Source organism: Prinia subflava, chromosome 24 (genome assembly GCF_021018805.1).
Source record: "Prinia subflava isolate CZ2003 ecotype Zambia chromosome 24, Cam_Psub_1.2, whole genome shotgun sequence".
In the NCBI taxonomy this organism is placed as follows: domain Eukaryota; kingdom Metazoa; phylum Chordata; class Aves; order Passeriformes; family Cisticolidae; genus Prinia; species Prinia subflava.
Window position 1 is genome coordinate 1,905,738 of NC_086270.1, and position 13,967 is coordinate 1,919,704.

The following is a 13,967-nucleotide window of genomic DNA, read 5'->3' on the forward strand; positions in this document are numbered from 1 at the left end:
TTTCCCTACACAGAGCACAGGGAGGGGGCACAGGAGCTCCTGGGGATCCCCAAAAAGGACAGGGGGTCCTTTTTTTTTCACCCCCTCCTAGAGGAGCCCAGCTGGGAGCTGAACTCTCATCCTCCTCCTCCCACTCCAACCCCAGCACCATTAAAAAAACCCCTCCAAACAGCAGCAAACCCTTTGGTGGAAGTGAATTCAAACAACAAACACACAAAACCAACTTGTTGAGAGTAAAAAAATATCTTTCTTTTTTTTTTTTCTCTTCCTTTTAATTACATCAGTTATCAAAGAAAACGACGGCAACGACAACACCAAAAAAAAAGCAGTGGTAACAAAAATACAAAGCTCTGAGGGTTTCTCGTTTTTTGTTTGTTCTGTAATAGGCTGAGGGCATCAGTGCAAGTGTTTTAATTTTTAATTTAACTTGTGCTCCGAGTCCCTGCTGGCAGCATAGGAGTAGGCTTTGCCCAGCACCAGGCGGTCCCGCAGCAGCTTGAAGAAGGCGTAGTAATTGCTGAAGAGGATCAGGGCCAGGGAAATGGTCTGGTGCCACTTCTCTGAGGAGATCAGCGAGTAGAGCTGGTAGAAGATGACGGCTCCTTCCAGCAGGATCAGGATGTTGAGGATCCGCAGGGGTTTGCTGAAAAAGAACTGTGGGAGGGCAGGGTGAGGGGTGGGACCTGCAGGGGAGGGGGTGAGGGTCGCTCTGGGGATGCTGAAGGGGGTCTGTGAGCCCCACAGCTCCCCCAGCCCGGGCACTGCCCCCCAGCCTGGCACTGCCCCCCAGCCCGGGCACTGCCCCCCAGCCCGGGCACTGCCCCCCAGCCCGGGCACTGCCCCCCAGCCTGGCACTGCCCCCCAGCCCGGGCACTGCCCCCCAGCCCGGGCACTGCCCCCCAGCCCGGGCACTGCCCCCCAGCCCGGGCACTGCCCCCCAGCAGCTCCCCAGGCCCTCAAAGGGAAACTCCCCAAAAGAGCTCTGTGATTCCAAAGGGAAATTCCCAAAAAGAGCTCCGTGATTCCAAAGGGAACTCCCCAAAAGAGCTCTGTGATTCCAAAGGGAAATTCCCAAAAAGAGCTCCATAATTCCAAAGGGAAATTCCCAAAAAGAGCTCCATAATTCCAAAGGGAAATTCCCAAAAAGAGCTCCATAATTCCAAAGGGAAATTCCCAAAAAGAGCTCCATAATTCCAAAGGGAAATTCCCAAAAGAGCTCTAATTCCAAAGGGAAACTCCTCAAAAAGAGCTCTGATTCCAAAGGGAACTCCCCAAAAGAGCTTCATAATTCCACAGGGAAATTCCCAAAAAGAGCTCTGTGATTCCAAAGGGAAATTCCCAAAAAGAGCTCCGTGATTCCAAAGGGAAATTCCCAAAAAGAGCTCCGTGATTCCAAAGGGAAATTCCCAAAAGAGCTCTAATTCCAAAGGGAACTCCCAGCAGAACCCTGAGCTCTGCTGCAGCAGGGACGGGAGCTCACGTGGAATCTGAAGTGTGACACGTCCGAGGGCACGGCCACGTTGTAGTGGCCCACGGCCTTGTAGACGTTCTTGCTGTGCTTCACCAGCACCCCCTGAGGCCACATGCACTCCTCGGTCCACCTGCGGGGACAAGAGAAACCTTTGAACCCCGTCTGCAGGGACAAGAGAATCCTTAACCCCACCTGGAGGGAAAAAGAGAATCCTTAACCCCACCTGGAGGGAAAAAGAGAATCCTTAACCCCACCTGGAGGGAACAACAGATTCCCAAATCCCACCTGCAGGGACAAGAGATTCCCAAATCCCACTTTAAGGAACAAGAGAAACCCTAAACCCCACCTGCAGGGACAAGAGATTCCTTAATCCCACCTGGAGGGACAAGAAATTCCCAAATCCCATCTGCAGGAACAACAAATTCCCAAATCCTATTTGCAGGAACAACAAATTCCCAAATCCCATCTGCAGGGACAAGAGAATCCTTAACTCCACCTGCAGGAACAAGAAATTCCCAAATCCCACCTGCAGGGATAAGAGAAACCTTTTAACCCCACCTGGAGGGAACAACAGATTCCCAAATCCCATCTGCAGGGACAAGAGATTCCCAAATCCCACCTGGAGGGAAAAAGAGAATCCTTAACTCCACCTGGAGGGAAAAAGAGATTCCCAAATCCCACTTTAAGGAACACGAGAGTGCCTAATCCCACCTGCAGGGACAAGGGATCCCTTAACCCCCACCTGGAGGGACAAGAAATTCCCAAATCCCACCTGCAGGGACAAGAGATTCCCAAATCCCACTTTAAGGAACAAGAGAAACCCTAAACCCCACCTGCAGGGACAAGAGATTCCTTAATCCCACCTGGAGGGACAAGAAATTCCCAAATCCCATCTGCAGGAACAACAAATTCCCAAATCCTATTTGCAGGAACAACAAATTCCCAAATCCCATCTGCAGGGACAAGAGAATCCTTAACTCCACCTGCAGGAACAAGGTATTCCCAAATCCCACCTGCAGGGACAAGAATTTCCCAAATCCCACCTGCAGGGACAAGGTATTCCCAAATCCCACCTGCAGGGACAAGGTATTCCCAAATCCCACCTGCAGGGACAAGAGAATCCTTAACTCCACCTGCAGGGACAAGGTATTCCCAAATCCCACCTGCAGGGACAAGGTATTCCCAAATCCCACCTGCAGGGACAAGAATTTCCCAAATCCCACCTGCAGGGAACAGGACAATCCCAAACCCCTCCTGCACGGGGCACTGGGCTCTGCCCACCAGCAGTTGGGAATTCTCCCCCAGTCTGGAGTTGTCCCCGTGGCAGTGACAACCTGCAGGCACCGTGGCCAGGAGCAGCAGGCAAACACCCTGACCCCAACACCAAACTGCTGCATGTGCCAGCCAACAACTCCAGCCTCACTTTTCTCCGCTTTATTTTAAATAACCGGCCCAAATATTTAAATTATTTAAATATTTTAAATAATAAACCCGCCCAGCAAAGGAGAAGCCCGTCCCTCAGCCCAGCAGAGAGCTCCTTACTGGTGCTGCAGCACGTTGGAGCAGAGGGCTGGGTCCACCTTCTGCCAGCAGCCCAGGTGTGCTGCAGCCTTGTGCAGCAGGTCGCAGTAGCGGGCGGGCAGCAGGTACTGCATGAGGATCACCGAGGTGCTGATGGACACCAGCAGGAACAGCTCGCACGACCAGCGCTTGTCGTAGTACTGCGTGTTCTGGGGGAAAGGAAAGGGGTGTGGGACACGTGTGGACAGCCTCACCTGCCCCAGGTGTCACAGCACAGAGAGCTGGGGCTGGCAGGGGGAAGGTGGGATCTGTGTGGAGGTGTTTATCCTGCCCCACGTGGGGTGAGGGATGAATTCCTGTAAAACTGGAGGATTCCTGTAAAATATTTGTGCCGTCACCACCCAAAGCAGGCAGGTGGAAGGTGGGCTCTGTGTGGAGGTGTTGATCCTGCCCCATGTGGGGTGAGGGATGAATTCCTGTAAAACTGGAGGATTCCTGTAAAATATTTGTGCTGTCACCACCCAAAGCAGGCAGGTGGAAGGTGGGCTCTGAGTGGAGGTGTTGATCCTGCCCCATGTGGGGTGAGGGATGGAGAATTCCTGTAAAACTGGAGAATTCCTGTAAAATATTTGTGCCATCATCACCCAAAGCAGGCAGGTGGAAGGTGGGCTCTGTGTGGAGGTGTTCATCCTGCCCCATGTGGGGTGGGGATGGAGGATTCCTGCAAAACTGGAGGATTCCTGTAAAATATTTGTGCTGTCACCACCCAAAGCAGGCAGGTGGCTCCTGATGCTCCCCGTGTGAAAATAAATTCTCCTTTTTAACCTCTGCGAAGTTCCAAGCTAGCTCAGGCCTTAGGAGGCTTTGGAGGAATATTTTATGGATAAAGGACCCAGAAGAGGCTCTGACCCTCAGCTACAGTTCAAGGCATTTTATTCCAGGTGGTGTCCAGAGGGAAAGAGGGCGTGCACAGGGGAACAGGGTCTTTTCTCAGCTCTCGCCAGGGAGGGGCAGTTTGGGACATTTGGGACATTTGGGACATTTGGGACACAGCCAGTGGGGTCAGAAAGGGAAGGAAGGGTCAAACTGCACGGTACAAGCTCTAGGGCTCCCTGAGTGGGGAGAAATCAATCCCACAGGGGAATGTAACACCCGTGCTCAGCTGATGGAGCTCCAGCCCCTCAGCCCATGTGGGAGTCCAGGGCATCCCTGTGGCCACCCTGGAGGGTTTGGAGACCGGGCAGGGGGTCTGGGGTCTGTCCAAGGGGCTCAGGCAGCCTCACACAGAGCCCAGGAGGGCACTGCCTCTGATCCCTGCCATGGCAGTGAATGCCCACAGTGTGTGAACAATCACAAGCTGGGAGAATTCAAAATAAGCAGTATTTAGTTTATCACAGAATGTAAATGTAGAATTTGGGATTCTCAGTATATGGGGCTGAAGAGACAAGAGGGAGGAATTGGGGAGTGGCCCCTGTGCTCCTTGTTCTTGCTCTCGTCCCCCATTTTCTGCTGAGTTGGATTTTAGAGATTGGTTTAGAGTAGAAATGACATGTTAGCATAGGGAGTAGGTATTGGTACAATTTTGTAAATAAAAAGTTCATTTTGGACAGTGGTTGGGTCAGGGGTACTGTACATAAGGTGTGGGGCTCTCTGACCCGCCCAGTCCCCCCCGTGTCCTGCTCTGCTGGGGACGCCCTGCAGAGCTGGGACAGAACTGAGATAATGAAGAATAAACAACCCTGGAAACACAAACTGGGGACTCAGCCTGGCTGCTCTGGCTCTGGTGTGAAACACCCAGGGCAAAGAGAAGCCTGAAAACCTGATTACCTCTGGGAACAGCAACCCCGAGGAGAATCTCAGGTGACATCAACCTTGAGATCAGGGGACAGGCCCAGCCTCACCCCGAGCTCTCCCAGCACTCAGAATTCCATCACCACCAGCAAGGATTGCCCTCCCTCCCTCCCTGTGTTCCAGGCTCACCTTGACAAACCACACGGGCACGAAGGCCACGTAGTAGGCGCTGAGCATGGAGCTCACCAGCACCTCCTTCATGCGCCAGTTGAAGTCCATCTTGAGGAACTCCACCTCGCTGCGGATCAGGTCCGGGGACAGGCAGCAGGCGTGGCTGGGCATGGCCTCCATGCCGTACATCTGCCTCGTGTGCTGCTTCCACGTCTCCTTCAGCACGGTCAGGTAGTCCTTGCCCCGCGGTGTCACCTCCCCCTGAGTGTCCCTGGGGCCGATGTTGGCCACCTGGGCCAGGAGCCCGGCCTTGCGAAAGTCACAGTTCAGCTGGAGGAAGGGGATGTACATCCCAAACCTGGGGAAGCACACACCTCAGCAGCTGCATCCCTTCCCTTCCCTTCCCTTCCCTTCCCTTCCCTTCCCTTCCCTTCCCTTCCCTTCCCTTCCCTTCCCTTCCCTTCCCTTCCCTTCCCTTCCCTTCCCTTCCCTTCCCTTCCCTTCCCTTCCCTTCCCTTCCCTTCCCTTCCCTTCCCTTCCCTTCCCTTCCCTTCCCTTCCCTTCCCTTCCCTTCCCTTCCCTTCCCTTCCCTTCCCTTCCCTTCCCTTCCCATTATCCCATCCCTTCCCCTGTGGGGTTCTGAGCTGGAGGAGTTCCAGGCTTGGAGCAGCCTGGGATAGGGGAAGGTGGCCCTGGTACTGCTGGAAGAGCTTTAAGGTGTCCCCTGCCCAGCCCAAACCAGTCTGGGATTCTGGGATTCCAAAGGGAAACTCCCCAAAAGAGCTCTGTGATTCCAAAGGGAAATTCCTCAAAAGAGCTCCATGATTCCAAAGAGAAATTCCCAAAAAGAGCTCCACGATTCCAAAGGGAAACTCCTCAAAAAGAGCTCTGTGATTCCAAAGGGAAACTCCCCAAAAGAGCTCTGTGATTCCAAAGGGAAATTCCTCAAAAGAGCTCCATGATTCCAAAGAGAAATTCCCAAAAAGAGCTCTGTGATTCCAAAGGGAAACTCCTCAAAAAGAGCTCCATGATTCCAAAGGGAAACTCCTCAAAAAGAGCTCCATGATTCCAAAGGGAAACTCCCCAAAAGAGCTCTGTGATTCCAAAGGGAAACTCCCCAAAAGAGCTCCGTGATTCCAAAGGGAACTCCCCAAAAGAGCTCTGTGATTCCAAAGGGAAACTCCCCAAAAGAGCTCCGTGATTCCAAAAGGAAATTCCCAAAAAGAGCTCTGTGATTCCAAAGGGAAACTCCCCAAAGGAGCTCTGAGCTCCAGCACAGGCAGCAAACCCCTGTGGGTGTTTCCTCCTGCATTACCAGCGAGGAGGGAGCTCTTTCCACTCCAGATATTTCCTTTTTACAGGTAACAAAAACCAGGAGCTGTTTGAATCCCTCCAGCTGCCACAGGAACCCGGGAACGAAGGGAAAACAAAGCCCTGAGCTCTGTGAGCTCCACGGGAAAACCACACAACCCCTTTCAGGAGACATGAGCAGCAATAACGAGCAGTTTTTAATTAATTAACGCTCACATCAAGCTGAAATAGGGGTCAGTGTCACAGATGAGCCCTGCCACCACGGCATGGGACACAGCAGGAAGGAAAGGAGCAGGATAAACTCTGTGTCCACAGGCAGGGACATTTTCCACACCCCAGGCTGCTCCAAACCTTGGAGAATCCCAGCTCAGAACCCCTCAGGGCTGCCGGGAGCCTCCCCCTGGATTTTGGGTGGATTTTTGGCGGATTTTGGGTGGATTTTGGGTGGATTTTTGGCGGATTTTTGGCGGATTTTGGGTGGATTTTTGGCGGATTTTGGGTGGATTTTTGGCGGATTTTGGGTGGACTTTGGGTGGATTTTTGGCGGATTTTGGGTGGATTTTTGGCGGATTTTGGGTGGACTTTGGGTGGATTTTTGGCGGATTTTTGGCGGATTTTGGGTGGATTTTTGGCGGATTTTTGGCGGATTTTTGGTGGATTTGGGGTGGATTTTTGGCGGATTTTGGGTGGATTTTGGGTGGATTTTTGGCGGATTTTGGGTGGATTTTTGGCGGATTTTGGGCGGATTTTGGGTGGATTTTGGGTGGATTTTTGGCGGATTTTGGGTGGATTTTTGGCGGATTTTGGGTGGATTTTGGGTGGATTTTTGGCGGATTTTGGGCGGATTTTTGGCGGATTTTGGGCGGATTTTTGGCGGATTTTGGGTGGATTTTGGGTGGATTTTGGGTGGATTTTTGGCGGATTTTGGGTGGATTTTGGGTGGATTTTTGGCGGATTTTGGGTGGATTTTTGGCGGATTTTGGGTGGATTTTTGGCGGATTTTGGGTGGATTTTTGGCGGATTTTGGGTGGATTTTTGGTGGATTTTGGGTGGATTTTGGCAGGGATACTCACGGGTAGCACAGGAAGAGGAGGTTGAGGAAGGAGTAGGTCCTGAAGAGGTGGATGATGGAGCGGCACAGACTCCAGCCCGTGCCCGTGAGCACGGCGAAACGCGTCAGCACCAGCAGGATGGAGCGGGGCAGGGACACTTTGCCACTCTGGGAGGCCTGTGGGGCACACAGAGAGCTGGGCACAGCTGGGAATTCCTCTGCTCAAAGGAGGAAATTCAGGGTGTAAAACCCTGGCTGCGAAGGAAGGGACAGTGGTAAGGTGGTAACAGGACAGGGAGGCTTTCTGTGGAATCTGGGCTCTCCAAAATCACTGGAAATGGTTTTATTTCCTCATTCTGGGCTCTCCAAAATCGCTGGAAATGGTTTTATTTCCTCATTCTGGGCTCTCCAAAATGTCTGGAAATTGGGTTTTATTCCTCATTTTGAGCTCTCCAAAACCTCTGGAAATGGCTTTATTCCTCATTCTGGGCTCTCCAAAATCTCTGGAAACTGAATTTTATTCCGCATTTTGGGGTCTCCAAAACCTCTGGAAATGGTTTTATTTCCTTATTCTGGGCTCTCCAAAACCTCTGGAATCTGGGCTTTATTCCTCATTCTGGGCTCCCTAAAACCTCTGGAAACTGAATTTTATTCCTCATTCTGGGCTCCCAAAACCTGTGGGATCTGGGTTTTATTCCCCAGGGAGTGAGGGGAGTTTGTCAGCACATTCTCCTGGCACTGCTCACCAAGGGAGCCTCCACAGGGAGCACCCCTGGCTCTTCCCTGGGGAAAGCTGGAATGATGGAGAGAGCAGGGAAAGAGCCCAAAGGAGCAGGGAAAGGGCCCAAAGGAGCAGGGAAAGAGCCCAAAGGAGCAGGGAAAGAGCCCAAAGGAGCAGGGAAAGAGCCAAAAGGAGCAGGGAATGCCATCCACAGCGTGGCTGAGACAGAAATTCAGAGCCAGGGAAGGACACAGAGCCAGCAGGAGCAGCGCTCTGGGGAGCTCAGCTCCATTCTCTGCTGCTCCCATCGCAAACCACGCCTGGATCCTGACTTGGGAACACCAGAGGGGTCTTTAGGGAGGGATGGAAAAGTTTGGGGTGACAAAAGGGACACAGAGCTCTGGGGAGGACAGCTCTGACTTTACCTCCTTGACGACAGCGCCGATGAGCCGCCGTGCCAGGACGATGGTGGTCACTGTCAGCACGTTGAAGTCAATGAGGTGAAAGTTCTGTGGGGACAAACCCGAAATCATTCCATCCCCATCTCTCAGGGTTGATTTTCCCCGAGATTCTCCTCGGGGTTGCTGTTCCCAGAGGTAATCAGGTTTTCAGGCTTCTCTTTGCCCTGAGTGTTTCACACCAGAGCCAGAGCAGCCAGGCTGAGTCCCCAGTTTGTGTTTCCAGGGTTGTTTATTCTTCATTATCTCAGTTCTGTCCCAGCTCTGCAGGGCGTCCCCAGCAGAGCAGGACACGGGGGGGACTGGGCGGATCAGAGAGCCCCACACCTTATGTACAGTACCCCTGACCCAACCACTGTCCACAATGAACTTTTTATTTACAGAATTGTACCAATACCTACTCCCTATGCTAACATGTCAGTTCTACTCTAAACCAATCTCTAAAATCCAACTCAGCAGAAAATGGGGGACGAGAGCAAGAACAAGGAGCACAGGGGCCACTCCCCAATTCCTCCATCTTGTCTCTTCAGCCCCATATACTGAGAATCCTAAATTCTAATTTACATTCTATGATAAACTAAATACTGCTTATTTTGAATTCTCTCAGCTTGTGATTGTTCACACACTGTGGGCATTCAGTGCCATGGCAGGGATCAGAGGCAGTGTCCTCCTGGGCTCTGTGTGAGGCTGCCTGAGCCCCTTGGACAGACCCCAGACCCCCTGCCCGGTCTCCAAACCCTCCAGGGTGGCCACAGGAATGTTCCAGACTCCGACACCCATCAGCAGCAGGAACCCACACTCAGCACAGAAAGCCCCACGCTGCTCCCTTCTCCTTGGACTCTTCCAAGAGAATTTCCAAGCAGGCAGCCAGAGCCCAAAACAAAACAGGAGGGGCAGGAGCAAACCCTGAAGCAAACCCTGAATCTCTTCCAAGAGAATTCCAAGCAGGCAGCCAGGGCCCCAAAACAAAACAAGAGGGGCAGGAGCAAACCCTGAAGCAAACCCTGAGAACGCCAAGCAGGCAGCCCAAAATGAAACCCTGAAGGCTCAACTGCCGTTTTTATCAACCAAAACCTCCAAAATGTCCCATTTAACGCCCCAAAAGCGAGGCTGGGAGCCCCGGGTGCTCACCAGGGAGGTGTGAGAGGGCGGGTGGGACGGAGGGTACCACCACACCGTCTTGTAGATGTTGATGTAGTGCACGAAGAGGGCGACGAGGTGGCAGAAGAAGAGCTGCAGCTCGAACAGGACGCTCCTCTCCACGGGCAGCTCGGGGATCTTGCAGTGCCGCAGAGGGAGCACGGTCTGGGCTGCCAGGGGCGGGCTGGACAGGCCTGTCCCCGAGCCACTCCTGCCACCGGGGACAAGGGGGGACAGGGGAGTGAGATTTGAGGGTTGGGAATGGGATGAGGTTTAAGGGAAGGGAAGGGGATGAGGTTTGAGATGAAAGAATGGGATGGGGTTTAAAATCAGGGAATGGGATGAGATTTAAGGTCCAAGAATTGCACAAGTTTTAAGGTCAGGGCATGGCACAAGTTTTAAGGTCGGGGAATAGGATGACTTTTAAAATCAAGGGATAAGCTCCAAGATCAAGGAATGGGATGAGCTTTAGGGTCCAAGAATGGGACAAGTTTTAAGGTAAGGGAATAGGATGAGCTTGAAAATCAAGGAATGGGACAAGCTCCAAGGTCAGGGAATGGGATGAGATTTAAGGTCCAAGAATGGGAAACGTTTTAAGGTCAGGGCATGGGACAAATTTTAAGGTCAGGGAATAGGATGAGTTTTTAAGGTCAGGGAATAGGATGAGCTTTAAAATCAAAGAATGAGATGAGATTTAAAATCAGGGAATGGGATAAGCTCCAAGATCAAGGAATGGGATGAGCTTTAGGGTCCAAGAATGGGACAAGTTTTAAGGTAAGGGGATAGAATGAGTTTTAAGGTCAGGGAAGGGGATGAGCTTTAAGATCAAGGAATGAGATGAGCCTCAAGGTCAAGGAATGGGATGAAATTTAAGGTCCAAGAATGGGACAAGTTTTAAGGTCAGGGAACAGGATGAGCTTTAAGGTCAGGGAAGGGGATGAGCTTGAAAATCAAGGAATGGGACAAGCTCCAAGGCCAGGGAATGGGACAGGCTCTACCACCAAGCACCAGGACGAGCTCCCTGCCCTCCCCTCCCACCCCCAGCCCCCCGTGGGTGCCCCCAGGCCCCCGTGTGTGCCCCCCAGCCCCGGTGGGTGCCCCCAGCCCCATGTGTGGCCCCCAGCCCCTCCGTGGGTGCCCCCAGCCTCCCGTGGGTGCCCCCAGCCTCCCGTGGGTGCCCCCAGCCCCCGTGGGTGCCCCCAGCCCCCGTGGGTGCCCCCAGCCCCCGTGGGTGCCCCAAGCCCTCCGTGGGTGCTCCCAGCCCCCCCTGGGTGCCCCCAGCCCCCCTGGGTGCCCCTAGCCCCCATGGATGCCCTCAGCTCCCCCCGTAGGTGCTCCCCCAGCCCCCGTGGGTGCCCCCAGCCTCCCTGGGTGCCCCCAGCCCCCCGTGGATGCCCTCAGCTCCCCCTGTGGGTGCTCCCCCAGCCCCCGTGGGTGTCCCCTCAGCCCCCGTGGGTGTCCCCTCAGCCCCCGTGTGTGCCCCCCAGCCCCCCGTGGGTGCTCCCCAGCCTCCCCTGGGTGCCCCTAGCCCCTGTAGGTGCCCCCAGCCCCCTGTGGGTGCCCCCAGTCCCCCATGGATGCCCCCCAGCCCCTCCGTGTGTGCCCCCAACCCTCCTGGGTGCCCCCAGCCCCCATGGATGCCCCCCAGCCCCCCGTGGCTGCTCCCCCAGCCCCTGTAGGTGCCCGTCAGCCTCCCTGGGCACCCCCCAGCCCACCTGAGCACCCCCCAGCCCCCGTGGGTGCCCCCAGCCCCCATGGGTGCTCCTCCAGCCCCTGTGGGTGCCCCCGTGGGTGCTCCCCCAGCCCCCGTGGGTGCCCCCGTGGGTATCCCCCAGCCCCCCTGGGTGTCCCCCAGCCCCCGTGGGTGCGGTACCTGGTCCGGGAGCGCACGCCGGTGACGGCGGCTCCGGGGCCGTGCGCGGCGGCGGCGGCGGCAGCGCCGGGCTCGCACAGGGGGCTCCGGCAGTAGGAGGCTCTGTTGGGCCCCCGGCGGCCCCCGGCCATGCCCGGCGCTCTCAGGGGTCCTGGCTGCTCACTGCGGGCTGGGCTGGGTCCTCACCACTGCACAGACAACAGATTAATCAGCATTTCTTAATTAGTGTTTCTTATTCAGCGTTCCAGGCTTGTCACCAGCACGATAATCCAAATTTCTCCAGGTATTTTTTCCCCATCTCCCACATTTCCCCAGGTCCCAGGGAGCTCCAGCCTTGCTGAGGTGTTCCCAGGATGTGACCCCAAGAATCTCCAGCCTTTCCGAGGTGCTGGGAATTCCTCACTTCACCAGGAATTCCATCTGCATTCCCCTGGTGTCAGCCCTGTTTTCCTGTCTCAGGAGATCCTCAATGATTGGCCCCAAAAATTCAGGAATTTGGGATGTTTTGGTATCACTTTGTGTTGGAATTGAAGGTTACAGATGTTTAAATTATTATTTTATTTTTGGCTCTTTGAGATGGGAAAAAAACCCAGCACACTTTTAAGGTATTTATTGTTTTGAGTTCAGCAGGGTCAGCCCAAATTCGGCTTTTCCAGTGCTTGTTTGCCACACATAAAACTCATCCCGAGGTTTTCCAGGGTTTCTCTGGATCCCTTCACCTCAGGAGAGCCCACACAAGTGACAAAAACCCAATTCCAGTGAATTCTGAGCTGTGGGGGGAACTGGGGCACATCCCTTTTCCTGGGGGTCACTTCCAGCTTTGGAATTTGCATCTGGAGCAACAAAAGATGCGCTGAAGGTTTAGAAAGGGATCTCAGAGGAGTTTTAAAGCTGATGCTGAGCTCGGGAGTTCTCCAAAAACTTCATCCTAGAGCTGGAATTTGATTTTTTTTTGGTTTTGGGAGCTGCTGGAGCTCCGAGGGGCTCTGAAGGAGCAGGGGAAGCTGTGAGGGCACAAACCGGGGGAATTTGGGGAAGGAGCCAAGGAGGCTCCAGGAGGGAAACTGGAAATGCAGGGGCACAGTGGGAGCTGTAAAGAGAAATTTGGGGGTGAAATTCAGGGTTAAAGGGGCTCTGGGGGAGCAGCCGGGGCTGTGAAATGGAAATGTGGGAGCACAAGTGGGGGCTGCAGGGGAACACTGGGGGCCACAGGAGAACACTGGGGGCCACAGGAGCTCTGCCAGAGCTGTGACACAGAAATTTGGGGACACAACTGCGGCTGCACAAAAGCTGAGAGGGCCCCGGGCGCTCTGAGGGTCCGGCCAGGGCTGCAGCGGGACCCTCGGGGGCTTTGAAAACCCGCCCGGGGTGCTCAGAACCCGCACGGGAGGCTCCGGGCAGGCTCCCTGAGCACTCCCCGAGGCCGCGGGGCTCTGAGGGGCTCTGAGGGGCTCTGAGGGGCTCTGAGGGGCTCTGAGGGGCTCTGAGGGGCTCCGGGCGAGGCCGCGGCGCGGGAGCCGCCCCCCTCCCCGCGGCGGGGCGGGGCGAGCCGCGGGGCTCTCCCGCGCTCCGCCCGCCGCCCGGGCCGCTCCCCGCCGGCCGCGGGGCGGGTTCCCCCCGCCCGTTCCGCCCGTTCCCCCCCGGCCGCGCTGCCCCGGGCCCGGGCGCCCTCACCCATCGCCGGCCGCCGCTCCGCCTGCGCCCTGCACAATATGGCGGGCGGGGCGCGACGGCGGCCGGCGCGGGACAAACAACTGCGGGGCGCGACCGCGCTCAGAGCCCCGCCCCCCTCGGGGAGGTGACCACGCCCATTTTAACCACGCCCGTTTTGACCACGCCCAGCGGGGCCCCGCGGTGCCACCACCCGGGGTCACCTCCCCGTGTCATCGCCCGGTGTCACCGCCCGGGGTCACCTCCCGGTGCCACCTCCCCGTGTCACCGCCCGGTGCCACCTCCCCGTGTCACCTCCCGGTGTCACCTCCCGGGGTCACCTCCCGGGGTCACCGCCCGGGGTCACCGCCCGGGGTCACCGCCCGGTGTCACCGCCCGCTGTCACCTCCCGGTGTCCTGCTGGTGTCACCGCCCGGTGTCACCACCCGGGGTCACCTCCCCGTGTCACCTCCCGGTGTCACCGCCCGGTGTCCTCCCGGTGGCACCTCCCGGTGTCACCTCCCGGTGTCCTGCCGGTGTCACCGCTCGGTGCTACCTCCCTGTGCCACCTCCCGGTGTCACCTCCCGGTGTCACCGCCCGGTGTCACCGCGGGTCACAGCCGCCAGCGCAGGCACTGAGCAATCGCTGCCATCGCTCCGGCTCCTCCGCGCGGGCTTTGGGGGCTCTGATTCCCCCGGAGGGGTCTCAGCGTCTCCAGGGAGCGGCCGCGGGTTTTGGGTGTTTTTATTTTTTGTCCCCGATTATTTGGGACTCTGTGGGGGTTGCACAAAGCTGAGAGCCAGCCCTG

The 13,967-nt window shown here is 55.8% G+C and overlaps 1 protein-coding gene across 1 annotated transcript; it reads right to left on the reverse strand.

Annotated features, from left to right (window-relative positions):
- Window positions 1-224: 224 nt before the first annotated feature.
- Window positions 225-13,272, reverse strand: TMEM39B (transmembrane protein 39B). Its single transcript, XM_063419239.1, has 9 exons — window positions 13,183-13,272; window positions 11,509-11,696; window positions 9,627-9,846; window positions 8,463-8,546; window positions 7,339-7,493; window positions 4,973-5,312; window positions 3,014-3,201; window positions 1,481-1,601; window positions 225-654 (listed from the first exon to the last, which is right to left on the reverse strand). Exons 2-9 carry the CDS (start codon window positions 11,637-11,639, stop codon window positions 418-420), a joined length of 1,476 nt encoding a protein of 491 aa, XP_063275309.1. The 5' UTR covers window positions 11,640-11,696; window positions 13,183-13,272; the 3' UTR covers window positions 225-417.
- Window positions 13,273-13,967: the final 695 nt, after the last annotated feature.

Bases quoted from the DNA above. Each gene is read 5' to 3' on its own strand.
- TMEM39B (XM_063419239.1), bottom strand. From the start codon at position 11,639: ATGGCCGGGGGCCGCCGGGGGCCCAACAGAGCCTCCTACTGCCGGAGC. The intron at 9,847-11,508 runs GTACCGCACCCA...CCCCGGTGGCAG, and splicing joins GGCGTGCGCTCCCGGACCAG to GAGTGGCTCGGGGACAGGCC. The intron at 7,494-8,462 runs GTAAAGTCAGAG...TGTGCCCCACAG, and splicing joins TCGGCGCTGTCGTCAAGGAG to GCCTCCCAGAGTGGCAAAGT.